Consider the following 23,486-nt stretch of genomic DNA (forward strand, 5'->3'; position numbering starts at 1 on the left):
ATAAGGCGGTGAGGGAAATTGAAGTCTATATGAAAGCCCTCTGTAACAGTGAAGTGTTGAGTGACAGTGGACATCTAGTAGCCCCACTCTAACTTAGGGTGGTGTCACAGAGAATGGGTTAAGAGCCCATTCTATGGTGAGAGGCTGCCTGTGTTTGTTACATTATGGTTCCATCATCTACCACCTGTCTGATTTGAAGATGGTTCCTTCACCTTTCTGAACCTTACTTTTGTCATTTAGCAGCTGTGGGTTCTTGAGAAAGTTACTTACGTTGGTGTTGTATAGTCGCTAAATGGTCTGACTCTTCTGCGACCCCATGAACTGTAGCCTGCCAGGGCCTCTGTCCACGGGATTTCCCAGACAAGAATTCTGGAGTGGGTTGCCATTTCCTCCTCCACAGGATTTTCCCTGACCCACGGATTGAAGCCAAGTCTGCTGCATTGCAGGCAGCTTATTTACCACTGAGCCATCAAAGAAGCCCCGAGTTACTTAACCTCACTGTATTTTGACTTTGTTCATCATTGAAAGGGTGATATCCATAGCACCTACCCCAAAGGTTGTTCCAAATAGCAAATTAAAAAGCACGCATACTGCTTAGACCAGTGCCTGACATGTAGTAACTGACGCTTGTTGTTCATTATTGTAATTATCTCTGGGATCTATGCGTCTCCTACTCCAAGGTTTGACCACATAAACCAGTCAGCCCTTTGGGACACCTTGTCTACAGTGATTGGTTCAGTAACAGACATGAACCTTATCAGAGCCAATGAAATGCAATGAGATTTACACTTGCTGGGCAAGAATCTCATACTCTTTTGCTGAGTTCAAGCAAAGAAGCATTCAGCCCTGAGAGTTGCTGTTATGTATCTGTCTCTGAGTCTCTAATCCATTACTCTGAACTGGAGTCAACAGAGAAGAAAGAATGGTAAGAAAAATAGCGTTACTTGTGAATTCAGTACATCAAGCCATACCTTTACTGTCCAAGCATGTGACCTGGTAGAATCTCTCTCTCAGTTCGAATTGGGTTTTCTGTCACTTGCAATTGAATGAATTCTAAGTGATAAAACAGTGTTATTGGACTGTGATGACCTAAAACCAAATGTTCCCAGGTTCTCCAGAAAAGAACAGATTGGGTCGTGTTAGTAACAGAAACTCAACACTTTATATGTTTTTCATCCTCAGTGTCTGGTCACACAATTATGTATGACAATCCTTTATCCAAGTGATGGGCATGTAAAGGATAAAAACAACACTGCCCTTTTCCAATTCTGGTTGAGAGCATGGGGCTAGAAACAAGTCAAGAGCTTCAAGCTCATGACCTTCAAGCAGCAGCCCCAGGGCTGGAATGGAAATTAACCAGAAACCATTTTTCAAATTTCAAAAGGTCATCATTATGAAAAGATTCTTTAATGTTCACCCCAAATCAGATGATAAGTCAACAATGGAAGCAGATGAGGTCGAAACAATGGTTTTACACTACTTGCTTTCCATGACCCAGTAAACTCTATCTGTGCCCAGTTAGATTGGCAGTGACCTCCTGATGTTGAAATCAGACTTTTAACATCAGTTAATCTGTCACGCAGAACCTCATTGAATGACCTGTCCAGGGTGACTCTATTAGAATTAGCAGAGGTTGGAAGGTACACATTTGTTTTCTGATCAAAAAGCCTAGCTACATACATGGAGAAGTAATTAGACAAGACATCTCTTACAAGATCAAGATGAGTGTATTCAATGACCTTCTTAATGCCCCCAGCTGAATGTTAGATGAGAAGCTGTAAACTCAACCTGTTCAAAACTAAACTCACCATCTTCCTGTTCAAAATTTCCATCAGTAAGAGGTATCATTGCTCATCCGAAGGTGAAGCCAGAAGCACAAGAATCCCCTGACTTTATTTTTCTTCACAATTGACAAGCAACAAATAGGAACTTCTGTGGATTTTAGCTTTTACACACCTCCCAAAGTAATGTGATTCCCCATCACCAATAGGGGAAATCTATCATTACTCCTGGATTATTGCATTAAAGCTTCTTAACTAGCCTTCTATTCTCCCATCCACTGTCCACACTGCATCTGCAACGGGCCTCAAAAATGAAAACTTTATCATCTCAGATTTTTTTTTCTTACTATTCACCATTTATTTATTTTTTGGCTGTGCCAGGTCTTAGTTGCAGCAGGCAGGAACTTAGCTGTGTCATGTGGGATCTATTCCCCTGACCAGGGATGGAACCCAGGCCCCCTGCATTGGGAGCACGAAGTCTTAACCACTGGACCACCAGGAACATACCTCATATAAGTTTTTCCAACTCTCACTTTAAATTTTCCAAAGGATTCCTGTTGCCCCCAGGATAAAGTCTAACCTAATACACTCTCCCCAGATCTGCATGACTTGGCCCCTGCCATTCTGTGCACTCGGCCCACCTATGAATGTGTACCTCTCTGCAACCATTACTGAGTGTTTTAGTTCCTCTGTGGTGCCAGCCTCCAGACATCCATATGTGCTTTTTCCTCTTCCTGGAACACTGCTCCATCCTTTCATTTTCTAACTCACATTCATCCTTCAGTTCTTGTGAGAGTTGTAGTTTTTATCTTGGAAAATTCTTAGACCAGGGAGGCAGCTTGGTAGTTAAGTGGGAAAGCGATATGATCATATCTTTTTAGTTCTAATTCTCTTGGACAATAGCTAACTGTGTGGCCTTGGGCCAGTTACTTAACCTCTCTGTGCCTAAGTTTTCTTATCTGTAGAATGGTGATGAAAGCTTTGATAAATGGATTAAACGCGATCACGTAAATGACTTGGCATAGTGGCTGGCGCATAAACTGTCAGACGATGTTAGATATTATCATTATTTTACGTGCCATACATGGGTGATTCCAGAGGCTCTGTCTTTGGTTCTATTCTATTCTTTTTCACAGCCTTATGGGAGGCTATTATTCTCATCCAAGTCTCTACGCTTTGCCTCTGATGATTTGCAAATGTTTATTTCCAAATCAAACTTCTTTCCAAACTTCTAGTCTCTCACCGGGGTTATGGCAATAGCACTCCCGCACCCGCTCCCTGTTCCACTCTTTGATTTCTAAAATCTGTTGCCGCATGACACCCGACTATAATTTTAAAAACATCAGTTCACATTGCATTACTCCTCTGCTTAAAACCTTTCAATGTCTTCCTATTATCTTTCGATCAGGGCTATCAACCCCCGCTCTGTTGACACGTAGAACTAGAAAATTCCACTGTGGGGGCTTTCCTGTGCATTGCAGAGCATTTAGCAACATCCCCTGATGCCACAAGATGCAGGAGTACTCCCCCACACTCCTACCAAGTCGTGATGACCAAAAATGTCGCAAGGCTTTGCCAAATGTCCGTCCCATGGGGAGCAAAATTATACCATATTGAGAACCGCTACTTAGCTTAAATTTTTTATAATTGTCAAGGTCATTCCTGAGTCACATGCTCATCCAGAGGGTCAGGCTGGAGTCAGTTCCTCTCAAATCATGTGGACAGAGTGATAGGGTGACATGGTAACCCCGAAAAGAAAAACAGAGTACTTTTACCAGAAAAGTGGGGTGGATGTGGGGCTGGTAAAACAACACGCAAACAGGAACAGCCGTTTCTGGAAGCATCCCCAAGCCTCCCTCTGATTTCCCATTTTTCTCTTTGTTTCCCAGTGCCTAGCACTAGGACTGGGCACAAGAAATATTTGTTCAGTGACTGTTCAGTAGTCCCTTCCATTTCTGAATTTTTTCATCCTCACACATGGTCTCCTTTACTTTGAGGTAGAAGACAGACAATTTATCAATTTAAATCCTTACCCACAGAATCCTGAGGACTCACAGCTCAGTTTCCCCGCCCTCTGCTTTGTCTCACATGTAAGGAATCACACCACAAATCCCGAGCTTTCCCTTCTTTGTGAGGACATGGCTAAGCTTTGTCAGTGTTTGTGAACAAAGACACAAGACACGGTGAATCCTTCAGGCCCTGTCAAACTTGATACCAGCAGGGTTGCATTTTAATCAAAGACACCTCTTTCAGTGCCTGCTGGAATCTCACATTGCCTCTTACATCCCAGTGATGGGCGAACAATGGCTGAGCTCAGCTGCAACTAAAGAGGACTCAAAAACAGAGAGACCAGAATGTGCCAAGGGACCGTGTTTTAGGTCCCAGCGGAAAAGAAAAGACAGAACTAGAAGGAAAGCTTCTGACAAAAGTGTGAACATGGCTTCTTTAGTTTCTCTCCTCGACCACTTGAAGTTTGTCAACAAGAGTAAAAGTTTATCTATAAAGAGATTCTGGTGTGTTTTGGTCTCAGGACTCCTATTACACTTGTGCACATTATTGAGATATTTCTGTGCATTAAATCTAACAGTATTTCCTGTATTAGAAAATAAAACTCAGAAAAATTCATATTCATTTGAAAACAATGATAGACCCAATTGCATGCTAACATAAATAACATATTTATATGAAAATAGCTTTATTTTCTAAAACAAAAAACGTGAGAAGAGTGGCATTTGGTTTTACATTTTTGCAAATCTCTTTATTGTCTGGCTTGATAGAAAAAAAAAAAAGAGGTAGGTTCTCATATATGCTTCTGCATTAGATCTGTTGTCAAATGTTTTGTTGAAATATATGAAGAACACCTAGCCTCATACAAATATGTGCTCTGCAAAGATCAATGAATTTGAATAGCCTTTGAAGATGATCACGGATATCTCCTTTGATAGTACGCCAAAACTCATCAAGCAGTTTTTTTTTTTTAAATGGCTAGTTGCAATGTGGAGTTTGAAAACATATGCATTAACTTTTTATGCTCTAGTACATTAAAATCCATGGCTCTTTCTAATCCTGTATTTTGAATGAATCATTTATCCAGGGATCATTTTTAACATCATGCATTGGTCACTCGGGAAATATCAGCTCACTGAGTTATACAAACCTTCCAAATTTGGCACATTTCATTACAAATAGAAAAAAAATTGCATTCACTTATGGGGGCAGATAGAAACAAAATTGTAATTTTACTTGCAACCTTGAATTTTTTTCCTTGGCAATAAACACTGTCAGTTGCTTTCCTTGAAGTGACAGGCTCACTTAGCTCATTTTCGAGAAAATGTCTGCCAAATACCCAAGTCTGAATAACCATAATTTGCCTGTCAGTCATCCTTTCAAGTAAATAGGGTGTTTCGTGGGGGAAAAGCAGCTAGTTCAGCTCGCACCTCAGTGGCACAAGTGGCTTTGCTGGAGACCAGCGGTGGCTTTTGGTTTATGGTGGAAGTACTTTACCTGTCCTTCCCGTGTTGTTACATACAAAGTGAAACTAGCACTTCCTTTCACTGTGAGTGGGTGGCGGTGGTGAACACTGTGACACCTGGAACCACTTGGCGTATTGCCATTATTCCAGACTTCAGGAGTGTTCTCCACCTTTGTTTCTGCATCATCTGTGCAAATGTCAATACAGTGAAAAAGGCAAATCACATTTTATTATCACTATGAAATAGTTTTGACTTTGCAGACCCCATGAAATGATGTTGGGAGGCTCCGTAGTTAACAAAAGACATTTTGAGGACTCTTGACAGCAGCCTTAAGGGTATCAGTTTTCAGATTTAAAAGACCCGGAGTTCAATCTCACTTCTACGACCACTCACAAGTTGTGAGAATCTGAACAGTTACTTCTCTGAGTTCCATTTGTTCACTGGCATGTGTGTGCTGAATTGCTTCAGTCATGTCCAATTCTTTACAACGCCACAGACTGTAGCCTTCCAGGCTCCTCTGTCCATGGGATTCTCCAGGCAAGAATACTGGAGTGGGTTGCCATTCCCTTCTCCAGGGGATCTTCCCGACCCAGGGATTGAACCTGGGTCTCCTGCATTGCAGGCAGCTTCTTTGCCATCTGAGCCCATTTGCTCATTGGTAAAGTAAGTATAAATACCCCATAGTGCTCTTGAGAGGACTAAGGGAGATAATGCATACAGGTACTCAGTATGCCCTTGCTACTGTTATGTATTAAGTGCTAATGGTTCCTCACTGTGGCTCAGTTGGGGGATATTCTAGAATACATATTCCCCGACATTTTGACCACGTACATCAACCAGTATGAAAGGAATCAGGTCCAAGGTGTATCACCAAAAATCATGAATTTTGTTTCTTGATAGGGTCTGCAATCAGCTACATCATTGGCTTTGCCTCAGGAAAGCCAAGACTGAAAATTCTTGGGGACTAACAGTACAGTGGTAACTATAGCCTGGGCGAGTCCTTGCTGTTGGCAGAACAGTGCCAATGGGCAGATTTTGTCTGATCTGTTTATCACAGGAGGATGGTAACAACCAACACCAAGTTAGTACTCCCGTGTGCCAGGCACTGCTCTAAGTGCTATACAAGGACTAACTCATTAAATCCCTGAAACAACCTTATGAGTAATAATCACCACTTTATAGATGAGGAAACACACAGAGAAATTAGTGGACAAATCCAAAGTTATATAACCATATGCGGTTGACCTGGGATTTGAACCCAACTAGTCTAACTGTAGGAGTTGAGTTCTTAACCACTACCCTGTACTGAGGAAACAGGAAAAAAAACAAGGCGGAGTGATTTTTTCCAAAACGTTCCTTTCCCTGCCACAGGGCTTCTGTTTAAAAAGCCTAATTTTGCTCTTAAATGACCAGTTAGAAAACTCTTTGAGTCAATCAGAAACTCCAGGAAAAATGAAAACTGTAGCAAATAATATATGGAATGATTTTGAACAACTAGTTGAGCGTTAGAAAGGAGACTCCATAAGGACATTTATCTTTGAATGACTCAGATTGCAATGACATTGAAAGCATAAAGAAAAACATGTAATCCTAGAAAACAACTTAGCTTTGTATCAAACATTGTCTACATAATCATAATAATGTTCATTTGTTTTTCAAACTCCAGAGTCAATCTATAGCCCCAGCATGGAAGACATTAGCATATTTATAGAATAGAATGCAAATGGAGTGAATCTTGACCATGAAAAAGTCCAAACATAACTGACAGACATGGGTGGGTAGGAAGGAGGGTATATGTACATCCTCATTCTGCAAAGTGGGAAGCAAAGATGTTCTTCCCAAGGTGGCTGGAAAAAGAAATGAAGATTAATGTTATTTTTAGAAATTAGAAAGATAATCAATACAGAGGGTAGAGTGAGTTAGCTAAATCCTTGCCTATTATGGCAGGAAGTCAATAGATTATAAATCAAAAAATGTTTATGATATGTTTATCAAAGAAGAAACATACTATTTAGAGATGTGGATGTAACCACCAGAGGAACTGAATCAGAAATGTTTTTTTTTTTTTAAAAAAAGCTTGCTCTAAGGAGTAGTACTTGAAGTGGGAAGGGGTGAAGCCCCCTGAAGTACATGCTTGTCATTAAAAGCCCTTCTGTATGATTTGATTTTTAAAAATAGTGTGCATGATTAAATATCTTAATAAATTGTAAGATACCATTTTAAAGCTTTTGAGTAAATTATGAATAATTTGAACTGGAAGAGAAAAATATATGCTTTCTAATCTTCTTGACATGGTAGACCGGAAAAGAAGGGAAATAATATTTATTAGAGATTCATCAAACTGAAGTAGCAATAGTTTGGGGGTAAGGGGATGAGATTGCTGTAAGAGCCCAGGGGAAAACTTGCCTTGTCTATTTTATTTTAAAAGTTGATATTGAGGATATGTTTTTCTATTACTTTTATATTCAAGGTGTTTTAATTAGGAAAATACAATAGGAAAAATATGCCACTCAAAAGAACGTGACAAAAATCAAATATCCAAGATTATTTGTTTTTTAAAAAGTTCAAAGAATTTCGAAAAAGAGACAGATGTGTCATCAGTTAGTCTCCATGGACCTTTAGGTAGACTGTTTTTCTGTTCTCTTTCCCCTCTGCTGAAGGATAAAAAGCCACGGGCTCTGAATTCATTTCTACTCCAGCCCCCAGCACCTGGCAGAGGTCAGCTCTCCTCTGTGTGCCCTCCACAAGTTTCTTCGTGCATTAGACAAATGTGTTCTGAACACATATTGTAGGCCAGGCACCTTGGGGACACACAAGCCCTAAGAGATCATTGCTGTGACAGTGAATAGTCCCCCTGCCTAATCCAGGATCCCCTGGTCTATGTCCTGGGAGAATCCTGAACTGTTCATCTAGGTGCACTCAGCATCTTTCCTACACAACTGTGAACTTGTCTATTTTCTGCTGAATCCTGGGCACCCAGAACAGTGTCTGGCACATAGTAGGTGTTAAATAAGCCCTCACAGAGCAGGAGGCAGACTGGAGGTTCCCTCAAATGCAAACCACTTACTTCGAAGTGTCTTATTGTCTCTCCAGGCTGAGAAGAGGGACCAGAGCACAGGAGAAGATGCCAGCCTGACTGGGATAATCTGTGAGTCAGGAAGGGGTTACCCAACAGGAATGATGACTCCAAGAGCTTTGTAAGATCCAGAAAGCATTAGAAACTTCCGCATCATTGTCATTTCATTTAAACCCCATTTCCTCACAGTGAGAAATATGATGCTGAAAACAGTGAGGGACCGTGGCTTGTTTTCAGGAGAAGAAGGAAGAGGAGGCTGAAGAGATGCTATTCCACTGTGCCCAGTCTTAGAGAAGCATGGGGACCAGGTGGGATGAAAGTTTTAAAGGTTAGAGCTGAAGTTCTTGCCTGGTGGAAGCAAGAAAGGTCACAGTTCAAAGTTCTCCTTCTGTCAAGCAGCAAATAATGCAGGTGAGAAGACTCAGACACAGCAAATCCAAGAATACGTCATTCCTGGGATTCAACTCTTTCAGGGACTTTCCTGGTGGTCCAGTGGTTAAGAATCTGCTTTGTAATACAGGGGATGTGGGTTCGATCCCTGGTCAGGGAACTAAGATTCCACATGTCTCGAAGCAACTAAGCCTGCCTACTGTAACTACTGAGCCTAAGCACCACAGCCAGAGAATCCATGTGCTGTAACCGAAGATCCTGTGTGCCACAACTAAGACCCCACACAGCCAAAGAAGTAAATTAATTAAAAAACTCTTCCAAAGGCTTCCAGTTCACTCAAAGTCCAAGTTCTTACTACTTCCTTCCGACCTCCATCTTTCTCACCTGTTCTCTCTTCCTCCTCACTCATCCTGTCCAGTCACACTGACTTCCTTGCTCCTTAAACACCCAAGGCATCTCCCCTCTCAGGGCCTTTGCACCTGCTGTTCCTTCTGCCTGGCAGGAACGTTCTTCCCACCTGACTTGGTTCCTTACCTCTTTCAAATTTGGGGCTAAATGTCACCTTCTCAGGGAAGCTGACCTTGACCATGCTGTTTACAATTTCACACTCCTCCCCCACCCCATTCTTCTGCCTGCTTTAAGAGAGATTGGAGAAAGTCCCCGGTCTTGGGCTAAGACTCTCCATTTCCTATGCTCAGCCCCAGGGACTCCAACTGGAAAATCATCTTTGGGGGTGGCCCAGAATGAATTTTCCTTGGTTCAGACCTTATTATCTCTTAGAACCCAACCCTTGCCATTTCCCCACTGCTCAGAGCTAAGCCATCACTCAGCACAGAGTGAAAAAGCAGAAAAGAGCAATTATGATGCTGTGCAGCAGGCCTTTGACTCAGATTAACATCATTGCCTGTTGATTTGATCTTTTTCTTTTTCTCTAAACACTTAAGGCATTTTGATTGCAAGCCAGATTCATCTTTGGTGAAAAGCAATATTTTGAAAAGCCGGGACTTACTTGGTAGTACATATTTTAAGACATTTTAAGTTGATAAACAGCTAATTGGTTCTGCCGTCCTGTGATTTGCAAAGGGTCAGAATGGTTTGTTGTAAATATGCATCTGTATTAATGGCTCAATGCCAAAATCAATTTCCGTAGGTGACAGTAGAATTTTGTAATAGATGAGGTGATGGAAGACACCTCAGCTATTACCCATGAGGTTCGGAGTCACTTTAATTTAACAGGTAGGTATTATTGTATTCCAAGGCAGCTATGCATGATGCTGAATAGCATATGCTGCAGAATATAGAGTGGTGGAAATTCCATTTCCTAAATATGCAGGTAACCAAATATATACAGAATCTGAAGCACAAGGAATAGAAACAGTGCCTGCCGGATCTGTACACAATATGTCTCACACAACATGTATTTTCTTTTTTCCTTCCCCAAGTTTGCACCCAGGATATGGAGGGAAATTTTAAATGAGATGGTTAAAATATTATGGATCATCTTTGAGGGGAAAAAAATGGAAAGTGAGCTATGGACAAACAATATTGAGATCTTCACGTCAGACTTGTTCAAAACACAGACTGTTGAATTACCATTCATTGTGGCAGGGATTATAGGATACATTATTTTAAAAGTAGTTTGTAAGCACTTAATGGCAGAACAACGATTGTCAGGGATTAGCATGGATTCACTCAGAGAAATTCAAGGTAATGAAATTACTTACTCACAAGCAATAAATTCAATGTATATTTATTAAGCATCAACTGTGTGTCAGGCTCTTGTTCTAGGCAGTGGTTCAGGGAAATGTGGTGGATAAAGTGTCCAGGAGACTTCCCTTATGGTCCAGTGGTTAAGAATCTGCCTTGCAATGCAGGGTATGCAGGTTCGATCCCTGCTTGGAGAACTGAGAACCCATATGCCAACTAAACCCATGCGTCACAACTACTGAGCCTGTGTGCCACAGCTAGAGAGAAGCCTACCTCCTACAACACAGATCTTGCATGCTGCAAGTAAGACTTGATGAAGCCAAAAATAAATTAGCAAATATTTTAAAGGGAGGAGACATATGTTATATGTTATATATGTTATATGTTACACATGCTCCATGTGTTATATGCTACATATATGCTATATGTTACATATTCTCCAAAAAGCATATGTGATAGATAACATGTGATAGTATTTCTTATAACATGAAAATTAAAAGGTGGATCGATGGTGTTAAGTCTTGCTGCCCCAAGCTCACCTCAGCAGCCTATTGTGAGCCTACTCACGCCCAAGGTCACTAAGAGCTAGAGCTGGTGGTACAAGAGTCTTTGGCATGTCTGGTGTGACTCAGGTGCTCTTCAAAGATGTCTTTGGCCTTGGGTACTGCGTGAGAATCAGGCTGCAGACCCTAAGTACCAGAGTTACCCAAGTCAGACACCTTGACTCCTCCTGCCTGACACAGAATGTAAAGCTCAAAGAAGTCAAATAAATGATGTGCCCAAGTCTAGTCCTCAGGAAGTGGGACACCCATGAATCTAATGGCACTCTTAAGTTTGCAAACACCACAAATTTAAGGTAGAGGATGCAAGAGTCTCTAATAGTTTACTCATCTGCCTCTAGTCAAACTCTGGAAAAGAAACATTGCTCTTATTTCAAATGCTTGGTGTTGCCTTTTAATTTTTTTCAACTTACCTTTTATTCAGAGGTGGTGTTTCTTCAGAACCTACTGCTACCATATCTCAGTCTCACTAGCTCTACCATATCTTTCCCTTGATCTTGCTTCTGGTTTTGTAATAAAAGTTGGCAAAGGCTGGGTTAATTATTTTTCACCACAGTTCCATCTGTTGAATGGTTCAGAGCCATGACTAACATCAAACTCTCCTGGATACAGGAGTGGGAAGGTTAGAGAAGCCCAGCCCACCAGGCCTTGAATCTTATATTAAGACAGTGCAGTGTGGAGATTAGGGTGAATTTTCTGGTTCAAGTCCCAGCCCTGCCACCACCTAGCTGGTGATCTTCAATTGTCCAAGCCTCAGTGTCGTTATTGGTGGGAGAGGCCTGCTGGTTGTCCCCAGGGCTATTATGAGAATCAGTTCCTTCTGTCTACACTAAGTGCTTAGCCAAGCAGGTCAGTTCAGTTGCTCAGTCATGTCTGACTTTTTGAGACCTCATGGACTGCAGCATGCCAGAGCTTCCCTGTCCATCACCAACTCCCAGAGCTTACTTAAGCTCATGTCCATTGAGTCGATGATGCCATCCCATCATCTCATCCTCTGCCAAGCAGGCCAAGCAGGTAGAGTACAGTAACGAAAGGCAACACAGGGTGGGATCAGAATTCCAGTTCTGCCTCTCATTAACCATGTCCCTTCTGGGTCCGCATCCCTTCATTTGTAAAATGGGGAGAATAGTAATGGCTACCTTCGGAAGAATGCATGAGGATTAAATAATGTTTGTCAAGTGCTCACTTACAACAGTGCTTGGCATAAAGCATGTGTCTGTTAAATAAATAAATAAATGCTCAGGAGTTAGCCCCTAAATGAACGCTCAATCTGCTCCAGTAATCATAGCTTCGTGCACAGAAGGTGTTCATTAAGTGTTAGCTAATTATTATTTTACTATTTCCTTGGCACTTCTTTCTGGAATTCTCATGACCCATTCTCTCCTTCAGCAACTTCCTTAGAAGCATCCTCCAGGGTCCACCTTGATATCTCACCTGCTTACCAATCCCAGAAGGAAGGGCAGACCTATCCTGGAAGCAGGCCCTTTTGTGGGACCCACAAACCCAGGAAATAGCCTACTGATGTTGACTTTCCATCTTGCTAGGAGCTATCTAAGCCAGATAGCTTCTAGCACCAGATGTTTCTGTTCATTTGCATCGTTTTGGAGCAAGCCTTAGTAGACTTCAAAATGGTATTTAAATCCTGAATTCTTTCTCCTCTTCAGTTCTCTTTTTTCTGGTTGTTGTTGGTCTTGTTGTTTTTAAATTTTCACAAGTTCCTCTGATCCATGGGGCTTCCCTGATGGCTCAGATGGTAAATAATCTGCCTGCAATGCAGGAGACCTGGGTTCGATCCCTGGATTAGGAAGATCCCCTAGAGAAGGGAATGGCTACCTACCCTAGTATTCTTTCCTGGAGAATCCTGTAGACAGAGGAGCCTGATGGGCTATAGTTCATGGGATCAGAAAGAGTCAGACGACTGAGCAACTAACACTTTCACTTTTTTTTTTTTTTTTCCTGATCCTTGCCCCATAGTATTAATGTTACTTAGAGGGGTTCTGTCAGTTTCCCTCTTTGTAGTCATCTGGGGTTTTTCTGCCATTTCTTGTGTACTCTTGTGTCTTCAATTACCACCTATGCCTAGATGATCCTAAGTATCAACCCAGGTTTCTTCACTGCCCTAAACTCTGTATTACTGATTCTTAACACTTTGGGAGAATGAAACTACTTCTAAAAAAGTGCCCATTCATATAATATTTTTCATGGAGTTTCATAATCATATGAACCTTATTCTTGGAACTATATGGATGAGTAGCTCTGTCTAGATTTTCAATACCAGCTGCCTCTTGTGGACTTAATTTCTTCACCCTCACTCACCCAGTAGCCATGTCTGATTGAGTCTACTTCAGTCTGCCTCTAGGATTTTTTTTTTTTTTTTCTTCGTAGCCACCAGAACACAGGTTACCAAAGTTTTCTTCTCTTGCCGGCTCCAACAGATGTTTTTCCTTACATACCTTGGCAGGGGCTGTCTTCCTTAGATACCATTAGAGAGGGGAAGATCTCGTTGACTTTCTTTCAAACTTTTCATGGCTCAGAAAGAGGACAAGGACTGTCTGGGCAAAGAACTAAATGAGAGTTCTTCAGGAAAGAAGAGAGGACAGAATACCTGAATACCTGATCAGATGAACAGTCTATGATAAAGGCAACGTAGTACCAGGAAAAAAGAAAGAAATTCAACACTCTTGGGAATACAAAGGGTACTTCTCGAAATAAATTGTTATTGTAGATTCCTACATATCTCTGCAGTGAGGTGTAGCAGGGATTGGCAAACTACTTTTGCTTAAGGGGCCAGACAGTAAATATTTTAGGCTCTGCAGGCCAAGCAGCAAAATTGAGGATACTATATAGGTATTAACATAACAGGAAAGAAAACAAATTTCCATAATTTAAAAATATACAACACTAAGAGTTATATAATGCTGAAATTTGAATTTCTTATCATTTTTATGTATTGTGAAATATTTGGGGATATTGTTTAATTTTTTCTGCCATTTGAAAACGTACAAAATAGTCTTAGCTTTTGGATTACACAAAAATAAACCATGGGCCAAATCCGACCCATTGGCTGTAATTTGCCAACTCCTGAAATATAATTATGTATCATAGTACCTACATAGTACATCACTGAGTTTTCAACTTTTAGAATTTTAGAGACAAAGCGTGATGACATATTTCCTATTTATTGATAAGTCTCAACTAAGTGGCATATAATGAGGCAACTGTTTTATTTTGGCTTTCAACTGTGTTATGTCCAATCCCTCATTTTCTTAGTGATATTTTGGGCAGATTTCATAACTTTCCAGCCACTGTTGGTTGTTAAAACTTGCAACTGCATACCTGGTTGCAAGCTATTTCCTTACTCTTCCCTCTTTCATTTGGGAGTAAATTCAGTATGCTGTGGCCAAGAACAGGAAGGGAAAAAGGCCAAAATGTCACTTTATTTAGCGGGTGGATTTGCAAAGCGTTACTGTTCATTGCTACTGTTCCTGCATCTAACACTGATGGTCAGATTCTCTGCATGCAGGAGTCAACACATTGACTTCCCATTAGAAGCATGTGCATTAGTTACTGGAGGCCCTGTGGACCTTCCACTGCAACTTCCTTCCCTGATGTGAGATACCTGAGTCTGGTCAGTCTTTGCCATCCCACTGTGGCTCCCATCACTGGCAATGCATAGCCCTATGCTGCTGGACCTGCAGTTGCCCCATACAGAACCCTTATGCTTTTAAAGGTCTGCCTCCCTTTGGATAGACTCAGTTCTGGATCAACAGGTGTGGTTTGGGGAATGGCACATGGACTGACTGTTAATCTCTGCTTGACCCCTTGGCCAGGCAGCCCTGTGCAGGGCAACAGACTGCAGGGCAATCTTCCTGAATATCATGTAGCCCTGTCTAGGGTCTACTTGCCTAACTGGCTATTCTCCTGGGTGGGATGTGAACAAAATGGCATAAGCTCTCAGGTATCCACCATAGATCCACTCAACTCATAAGACCTCTCCCTTCCGAACAGGCCGCCCCACTGCCATTCTCTCTCTCAGCCCTGCTCTTGTCTTCTGACTTCCTTGCTAAAATGTGCACATGAGCAGATGAGCAGTCGTGCTGCCTCAGCTAGTATCCAGTCCAGGAATGAGATGCCAGCTGCCCTCAGGCTTTATGAATGATTCTTCTTGGAAGCCACAGGTAACTTATTGGGAAGCTAAAAGTATTGAAGGAAGGGTAGTAGTGTAAGAAAGCAAAATCATTTGTCTTAGAAAATGCATCTTGTCTAAAACGCATGAATCAAGGACTACTGGTCAACATATTATTTAGAGGCATGAAGGAACCATAAGACATAAATTAAGAACTAAGAAAGAAACAGGTGAAAGTACTTGCTACTTTTGTTTCCTTGTTGTACAGGTAAAGAAACTCATGCTCAGAGGGTTGGCAATCTCTGAAGTCGTATAGCCAGAAAATGGCAGGATTCAGGTAAGAAACCAGGTCTACCTGACCCCAAAGCCCCTGCTATTATTTAATATTCTTTGGGATCTTCCATAAATTATTAAAGGCCCATTTGCTTCTATATTGAAAAATGGGCTCTCGGCAGGGTCATAGAATGAGGGGGAAAAAATCAATCTTGGAGTTTTTGTAGGCTTCTTTTCAATCTCAGAAACATTGGTTTTATTGGGAATACTTTCACATGTTAGGGTAGAATGTTCAATTGTTAAAAACATAATTCTACTAAAATACACAGTGAGCTTATGTCAAATTTTATTTAATTCATCAGTGAAGGGAACCAGCAGAATGACAAAGCTGGCTCAAAGAAAGATGTTATTTTTTTTTTTTAGATGAAAAAAACTGAAATAATATTGTTAAGTTATATATAAAACTGACTAATGTCCTAGGGAATGGGCAAATTGTCCACAACATTTGGAGTTATCTCCTCTAATGAACAGAAACTATTTGTACCTCCACTGAATAAAAAGATAAATGTTCATCTTCCCAAGTTTTCTACAAGTAAACATTTAACTATATAGCTAGGCCTGAATCTATAATAAAAGCTAGGTCAAACAAAGGTACACTTCCAGGGAATTAGATGACCACTTAAGTAAGCTTGTCAGACACTACCCTGTGATATTAAACATTAAAAGGGCATACCCATCTTTTTGCCTGATTTCTTGTTGTTGTTGCTTTTCTCCATATGTGCTGGTAACTCATACTAATCATCCACGCTACTAGCCCACATTGATCACCCAGCCTTGGATTGCAGGTCACTTGCCTTTATTCCAATCCAGAGATAACATCTCAAATGATGAAGCAAAAAGTATATCTGAGCTATCTACTTTCTCAGATGGGTAGAATGCTACAGTCAGAAGGTAGAAGTCTGGATTTGAGGTAGAAAAAAGAGAATTCTTTCCATTGAGAATGGCATAGCTAAGAGTAAGATCCAAAAATATTTAACCACCAGTAGGACATAAGATGAGCCAATTAGAATTGATGCTTCTGTAGGCCTGGAACACGATCCTGATGGCCCTGCTGGGCCAGGTTTTTACTTTTTACTTGTTGGATCTAATGGATGTTTGAGAGGTTCGAGGAAGGGCTAGTGGTGGGGCTTTGGTGAGGACTGGTTTTATTGGGGATACTTTCACATGTTGGAGTATACCATTCAAATTGTCAAAAACATAATTCTCTTAAAATACACAGAGAGCTCATGTCAAATTATATTGAATTCATCAGTAAGGGGAACCAACAGATACTATTTATCAACAGATAAGGAAGTATTTCCATGTTTTAACATCTAGTATGGCTATATAAACATCTTCTGGCTGAATGTCAGTCATGCTCACACCTCAGCCTCTGCCACTTCCCCAAATCCTAACCTGCCCCCAAACACAGTCATGGTCAGTCTCTCCCATCCTGCCTTAAGCCTCCATCCCATTTCTCTCTTTTGTCTGCCTCTTGGATTTTAAGATCAAGGAAGAAAAGTGGAGAGAAAGGAACAAGGAAGGTCAGGAGTGGGAAAGAGAGTTCAGACGCATTCTGCACCCACATTTAAGGGGAGGTGCAGCATTAATCTAGGGCAGAGGAGCAGAAGGGTCTACTTGGTACTGTTTCTAAGCTCTGGGGATATAGTAGTGCCCCCCCGTAGACAAGAATCTCCATCCTTATGGAGTTTATATTCTACTGGGGAGCAGATAGGAGATGTGAAAATTGTAAATTAATATAGGTTAAAGCACCTAGAATGGGCTTGGTACATAGGAAGTACTCATGTCCTTCTCCCATCCCTGTCCTCAACCACATCTTTGAAGCTTCCCCGAAGGCTTCTGAACACATAAATAAAGCTGGAACCCCATCTGGCTGAAAAAGTCAACCATCTGGAGATTTGGAAATATGGGAGAACTTCTAATGACCAGCTAATTTTTTTTCCAGTTTTTCAGCCAGATGTTTGATATCATCCAGGCCCATCTGTAGCAGAAACATCAGTTTCTTGAACTTCTTTTTCATAATTTTAAGTTCCCTATTCTAAAATCCGAAGTGTTTTTTGTTTTTCTTAGTAGCAACTTTTTAATGAGTTGAAAAAGTGATAATTCGCTTAATGAAGGACAACTTCATTACGGAAAATATCAGAAATTAGGATTTAAAGGGCCTTTTAGATCATTTTCAGGGCTCGAAAGGCAACCCACAGGGCAAATTCAGGCATAAAGTGAGCTTGGTTTGGCTGGAACTGTGTGTTTAAAAAGTTAAGCCAGTTGCCCACATTTTAAAAGTCAGGCGATTCAACATCTGGTTTTTTAAAATTTGGAGCATTGGGCCAAGTTTGGGATCCATTTTCCCAGAGTGAAAATCAACTCAAGCCACATAGCAATTGTTCCCAGTTTGCTGCAGTCCCCACCACTCTCTGTTGCCACCACACTGAAGCCAAGTTTCAGTTACTGGATATCTTCTCATGGGCTTCCTAGGTGGCACTAGTGGTAAAGAACCCGACTCCCAGTGCAGGAGACATGAGACACGGGTTCGATTCCTGGGTTGGGAAGATCCCCTGGAGAAGGAAATGGCAACCCTCTCCAGTATTCTTGCCTGGAGAATCCCATGGACAGCTCATTTGCAGTGTTACTCCTCTTCTCACAACAATAGAACTGAGCTAAGAGGACTGCGAAATACTTACTTCACACTTTACATTACTTGCCTAGTCCACAGGGATGTTTGGATTTGTTTCTTCCTAATCTTACCTGATGGAGAAGGAAATGGCAACCCACTCCAGTACTCTTGCCTGGCAAGTCCCATGGACAGAGGAGCCTGGTAGGCTACAGTCCATGGGGTCGCAAAGAGTCGGACACGACAGAGCTACTTTACTTACTTACTAATCTTACCTGAAGCTCTCTCTTTAGAACTGGGTGAACTAAGCTCCAAAGGAGGAAATAACATACACAGTTTACATATACAACTGCTGCGTGTACTAACATACACAACTGCTGGAGATAGGAATGTGATTAGCACCTGGTGGCGTCCTTCCTACTAGGCCAGTGGTCTTTCTGTTATCTACACACATCCCTTTGATTATACCTACAACTTCAAGAGGTTTCTTAATGAGAGAATCACATATGGAACATGTTCTCATTCAAATTCACATGCCGCCATTGAGAGCACACAGCAGGTCGGGGCACCGCCTTGTGAATGCCTAGCGTGCTTTCCAGCTAATGAGTCAGGCATTTGTTCTGGCTTCTCAGTGTGGGTGTCTCTACATAGGTCGATTGGTTTTTCATTCAAACAGTGTCCTTTACTGCCTCTGAGTTTTTGCCTGTCTGGTGGCTCCTACACCCCTGCAGATGCTGCACAAGCATGGTGGGATCTGGGGCTTCTGAATGGAAAAACCCATGTGTTTGGGTTCTCTCACAGGCTTATATTTGTACCAGTAGCAACTTATCCTCTGGAGCATGAATTAATGTTCTCTAGCAAGGGCTAGGTGGAGCAACATGGCTTAGGTGCAGTAGTGTCTGCTGAGTTTAGGTATGAGACCTTGGGCAAGTTCTATAACTTCTCCAGGCCTCAGTTTTCTCATCTGTAAAATGAGGCTAATACTTATACCCACCACCCTGACAGCCTTTGAAGATGAAAGAGTTAATTTTTCAAAGTTCTTAGCACAATCCTAGCACATAATAAGTGCTAAATATGTATGATGTTCTGCTGAGTTACAGAAAAGAAAACTGGAAACATCTCTTCTCTCACTTGAGAGATGTGATCCTTCCTAACACACATGGTTATTCCCAGACCCATTGTAAATACTCAATGTGGTTTGGCATTAACATATATTGCTTGGAAGACTTTCAGAAAATTAAGATTCCAAGTGACCTACCGCAGACCCATGGAGGCCAAGAACCTAGTTGTGGGGCCTTATTATCTAGTTTTTAAAGCTCTCTATGTGATTCTGATGACTAGTTAAATCTGGAAACAATTAATGTAGTTTTCTTATACTTGAATATTTTTGGTAGTAGACAACTCATAACCTCTGAAAGCTTCTTATGACATACTGGAGAGTTACTTATACTGAGGTAAAACTTGTTTTCCTCTAGCTCCTAATTCTATCCTCTTGAGACCACATAGAACATTTTGAGCCTCTTTTCCATATGACAGCCCTTCAGATATTTGCAGACAGCTGTCATGTCCCTCTGGAGCATTCTCTCCTTCTTGTACGAAATAGCCACATTCTCTCATGACTCTTAAAAAAGTATGGATGCCCTCTCCCACCCAGTTATCCTTTGACACTTAAAGGGCCAGTAAAATGAAGATGCTGAGGCTTTGGAAGACAAGAGATTATGGAGCAGGAGATGGCTGTACACCTTCATTCCAGCAGAAGATGGATGCTGCCTCCTGCATGTGTCTTCCCGTGCATAAAGCAGATGCTCCTGCAAATTCCTTGAACACTTGATATGTTCATTGCATGAAGGAAAATCTTAGCTTCAGATTTCATCTAGGCCTATTTTGGTGTTGATTATATGGGTGAACACATAGCTAAAATTTCATTGTGATTCATTAAAGTTTGTGCAGCTCACTGTATTAATACTTCAAAAATGTAAAAAATAAAATACCTGGGTCACATTGCAAGGAGACTGCAAGAAAATTTTCTTAGAAGAATTCACCTGACCAAGAACATATCTTAGGATAATCCAATTTCTTCTTGATTCAAATCCTCACTTCTCCCACTAAGCCCACAGAATGCCTGGGTGGGATTCCAATTCCTTATACAAACTGTGGGTGTAGGACATGATGTTGGAGAAAAGTGAAACCATCAGTTGAGAAATTCTGAACAAGGATTCAGGAATTTTAGGACCTAATGAGGGAGGCCAAAACTGGGGTTTAATTATGTATTCCCAGATTTACATCAAAGAGGCAGAAAATTTGGAAATAAATGAAACATGGTCTACCTATATGCCATTTTTGGCTTGGAAGCCACTTCAGGTTTTTTTTATGTCATCCTTAGAATCACATAGACACCAAAACATCCACCAAATTGCAGCTTTATAAAGATGGCTCAATTCCTTATTGTTAACATCGGAAAGAGAATTATGGCATTTCCCTAAGGTAAATGACTTCACCATATCTGACTACAAATAATCACAGATATCAGATTTTTGTCAAAGTTTAGGAAAGAATTTCTGTCAGTACATTGGCTATAATAAGACCCTTGGATAGTGCTAATTCATGAATACCTATCCCAAAATAATCATCTACCAGATTAATATGCTCAGGGTTGGATAGGTAAATGTCTTAGCCAAGGTCACATAGATAGTTTGCGGCATTACCAAGGTCTTCAGCTAGCAAGTGCAGTAATCCTGTTGCATTTAAAGTCATCCTTTCCTACCTGGGCTTCCCACCAGTTGCAAATTTGCGGTGGAAACAGAATCAACTCTAGTAGTGCTACAGTCAGGAGAGCAGTTGTTCAGAGTGTCAGATCATGGGACGAAGGCCAGGGAATGATGCAATATTACACTAGCAAGTGATGTCATAGCACGATTTCCTAAGCAATTTACGTAAATGCAACTTCTCAAGAAGCCCTGACAAATGCCAGCCAGTGGGAATGCAGGCATGGAGAACCAATGGCAGGCAGGGAAGGAAAGCACACAGGAAACACAGATTTCCTTGCTCATCACTATGACAAGCTTCACAGATTCCTCAGAAGCCTGAAAAAACTCCCTTCTGCCCCTCTAATCCAGTTCCTTCCCCTCAGGCACACAGTCTCTAAAGAGCTTTGATTTCCTTCTCTATTTTTTAATTTACTCCTACTGACATCCAGGCATTGCCCAATGATGCTGAGAGTGACTTCTGGTGTTCTGAAGGCAAGTTTATAGCGAGACAGGCTTGACATTCTAAAATTAGTTTGTCCTCTTCATTGTAATTTAGAATGAATCTTCAATTTTTTGAATGAGAAGTGGTATGCTGTGATTCTTGAGAATCAGTCTTATGCAAATGTCATAGAAATATATGTTGGCTTTGCAAATGCTTTAGGAAAGAAGACAGGTGGACACTAAATACCTAGACTTCAGTTTTGTTTTGATCCCAAATGGAGAAACATGTATTAATGTTTTCATAAAATATGTGTGTGTGTGCATGTAGAGGTTCATATAGGTTAGTCTGGAACTGATTGGCAATGGAAGTTCATGAAAATATCTAGTTAGACCAAACTCAGAAGTTAAACTGATAAGACTATGGTGTGAAATCAGGAAATAGCTGAGAGTATGCCAGGCTAGGTCATAATCAATCTCTCTCTCCCCCTGCCGCTTTCCCTTCCTTCCCTTCCTCTCTTGTCACCTCTTCCCCACTGAACTGCAATTTAAGCAGAGCCAGAGACCCCATCTAAAGCCAGAGATCAAAGCAAAGTAGTTCACAATATGCCTGGGGATCTTAGATTTGAAGACTTTTCTCAACTGCAGAAGCTTCCCGGAGAGCCACAAAATCTCATCTCATGAAGCTCATACCAAAAACGACCAACAAGACCCAACCCTTTCATCCCACACTGCATTAGTCTTTCTTGGAACAGTCTGGACATCTGCAAATTCTTGGCAATAATTCGAACTATCCTCTTTCCCCAACACTGCCTCTGTCTCCCCAACCACACACTGGAATAGCAAAAAATCAGAAACTGGATTGTTTGGGGCCATTGAGAGGAATTAGTAAATACCTTCTAGGCAGCAGGTCCTCCACAGCCCGGAATGGGTCATTACTTCTTCATTCTTCCTGCTGGTTTCATTATCACTTGTAGATTTAGTCCTGCACACACCTCTGGAATATAACCAGTAGTCCGTGCCCACTGCAATGGTCATTAAACTAAAAGCTGCGAAGGCTCCCACAGTAGTGATCAACATCTGGACTCCTCTGTCACACATCCTCATAATTCTTCATGGTACTCTGGACGGCTGGGCGTTGGAGAGGGAGATTCAATGCCAGAGGGGAAAAATCACTCTGCAGCTGGGTAACCTAGGACAGGCTATTCCAAAAATTCGGGTCTCCTTTTGTCGGCATCCACAGGGACTTTGGGAAAGCTGGGTTTTCCTGTCTGGAGCTCTCTCCAGTTCCCTCGGTCGCCTATGGCCCTCGGAAGGGTGCAGGCTCCAGGGGGTTGGTCCACATCACCGCTGCCTTCTGAGGGTCCCTGGTTTCCTTTCATTCCTCGGGAGCTTGGTAAGGATGAGGGTCCGTGCAGGGCATGGCTCTGGAGCCTGGAGCTGCCAGCTCAATCTGAGATGCGCCTAGCTCCTCACAGCCCCGGGAGACTCAAGGCAAAGAAATCCAGAGAGGGCTATGTGTGTGTGTGTGTGTGTGTGTGCGTGCGTGCGTGTGTGTGCGAGCGCGTGTGCTGGGGGTGAGGGCGGATGGCAAAAAATAGCACTGCTGGGAGGCGAGTCGCTGAGAAGAGTGTTCATTGCTTCCCCAGCCTCCCAGGAAAGCTCACCGCCTGCTCCCGACACCCCCGCTCAAACTGGAGAAAAGACAGTCCTGGGGCGGGGGCCGAGAGGTTTCATCGGAGGGCAAAGGTCCGCGGTGCTGAAGGGACAGCTCCCCGCCTGTTGCCCCGCCTCCGCCTGCCTAACGACCAGGCTTTAGGTCCGTGGTGCTGAAGGGACAGCTCCTCTGCTGCTGCTGCACCCCCGCCTTCCTAACGCCCGGGCGAGAGACCTGGGATACCGACGGGTGGGTCTTCCTCCCGCCCCTCCGAGGCCAGCCCACCTGCTCTTCTCAACCTAGTCAACCCACGCTCCGCGCAAAGTTTCGGGAGCCCAGGGCAGTCAGCGCCCCGGCTCCTCAGGCGCGCTGCAGCACGACCCGGTTCCCCCGCTCCCCGCTCCCGGAAGGGTTAAGGAAAGGGGAAGGGGAAAGGAGCCTGCAGCGCACTCTGGCGCTCTCTCAGCTCCCACCCGACGCGGCATTTCCCCCACCACCAATGAGCCAGGCAAGTTTGCCTTTTGCTGCGGGCGCCGCTGGAGCCCATTGGGGAAGACCGAGTCTTCTTAAAGGGACCGGCGACTCGG

The 23,486-nt window shown here is 42.3% G+C and overlaps 1 protein-coding gene across 1 annotated transcript in view; it reads right to left on the bottom strand.

The window, feature by feature from the left end:
* Positions 1-22,349, bottom strand: part of CACNG3 (calcium voltage-gated channel auxiliary subunit gamma 3) — a 99,527-nt gene extending 77,178 nt beyond the window's left edge. Inside the window, exon 1 of the mRNA XM_005904773.3 lies at positions 22,139-22,349. Within this exon, the coding sequence (XP_005904835.1) occupies positions 22,139-22,349 (211 nt within the window). The remainder of the gene's footprint in view (positions 1-22,138) is intronic.
* Positions 22,350-23,486: the final 1,137 nt, after the last annotated feature.

This window comes from Bos mutus, chromosome 25, assembly GCF_027580195.1.
Source record: "Bos mutus isolate GX-2022 chromosome 25, NWIPB_WYAK_1.1, whole genome shotgun sequence".
Lineage (NCBI taxonomy): Eukaryota > Metazoa > Chordata > Mammalia > Artiodactyla > Bovidae > Bos > Bos mutus.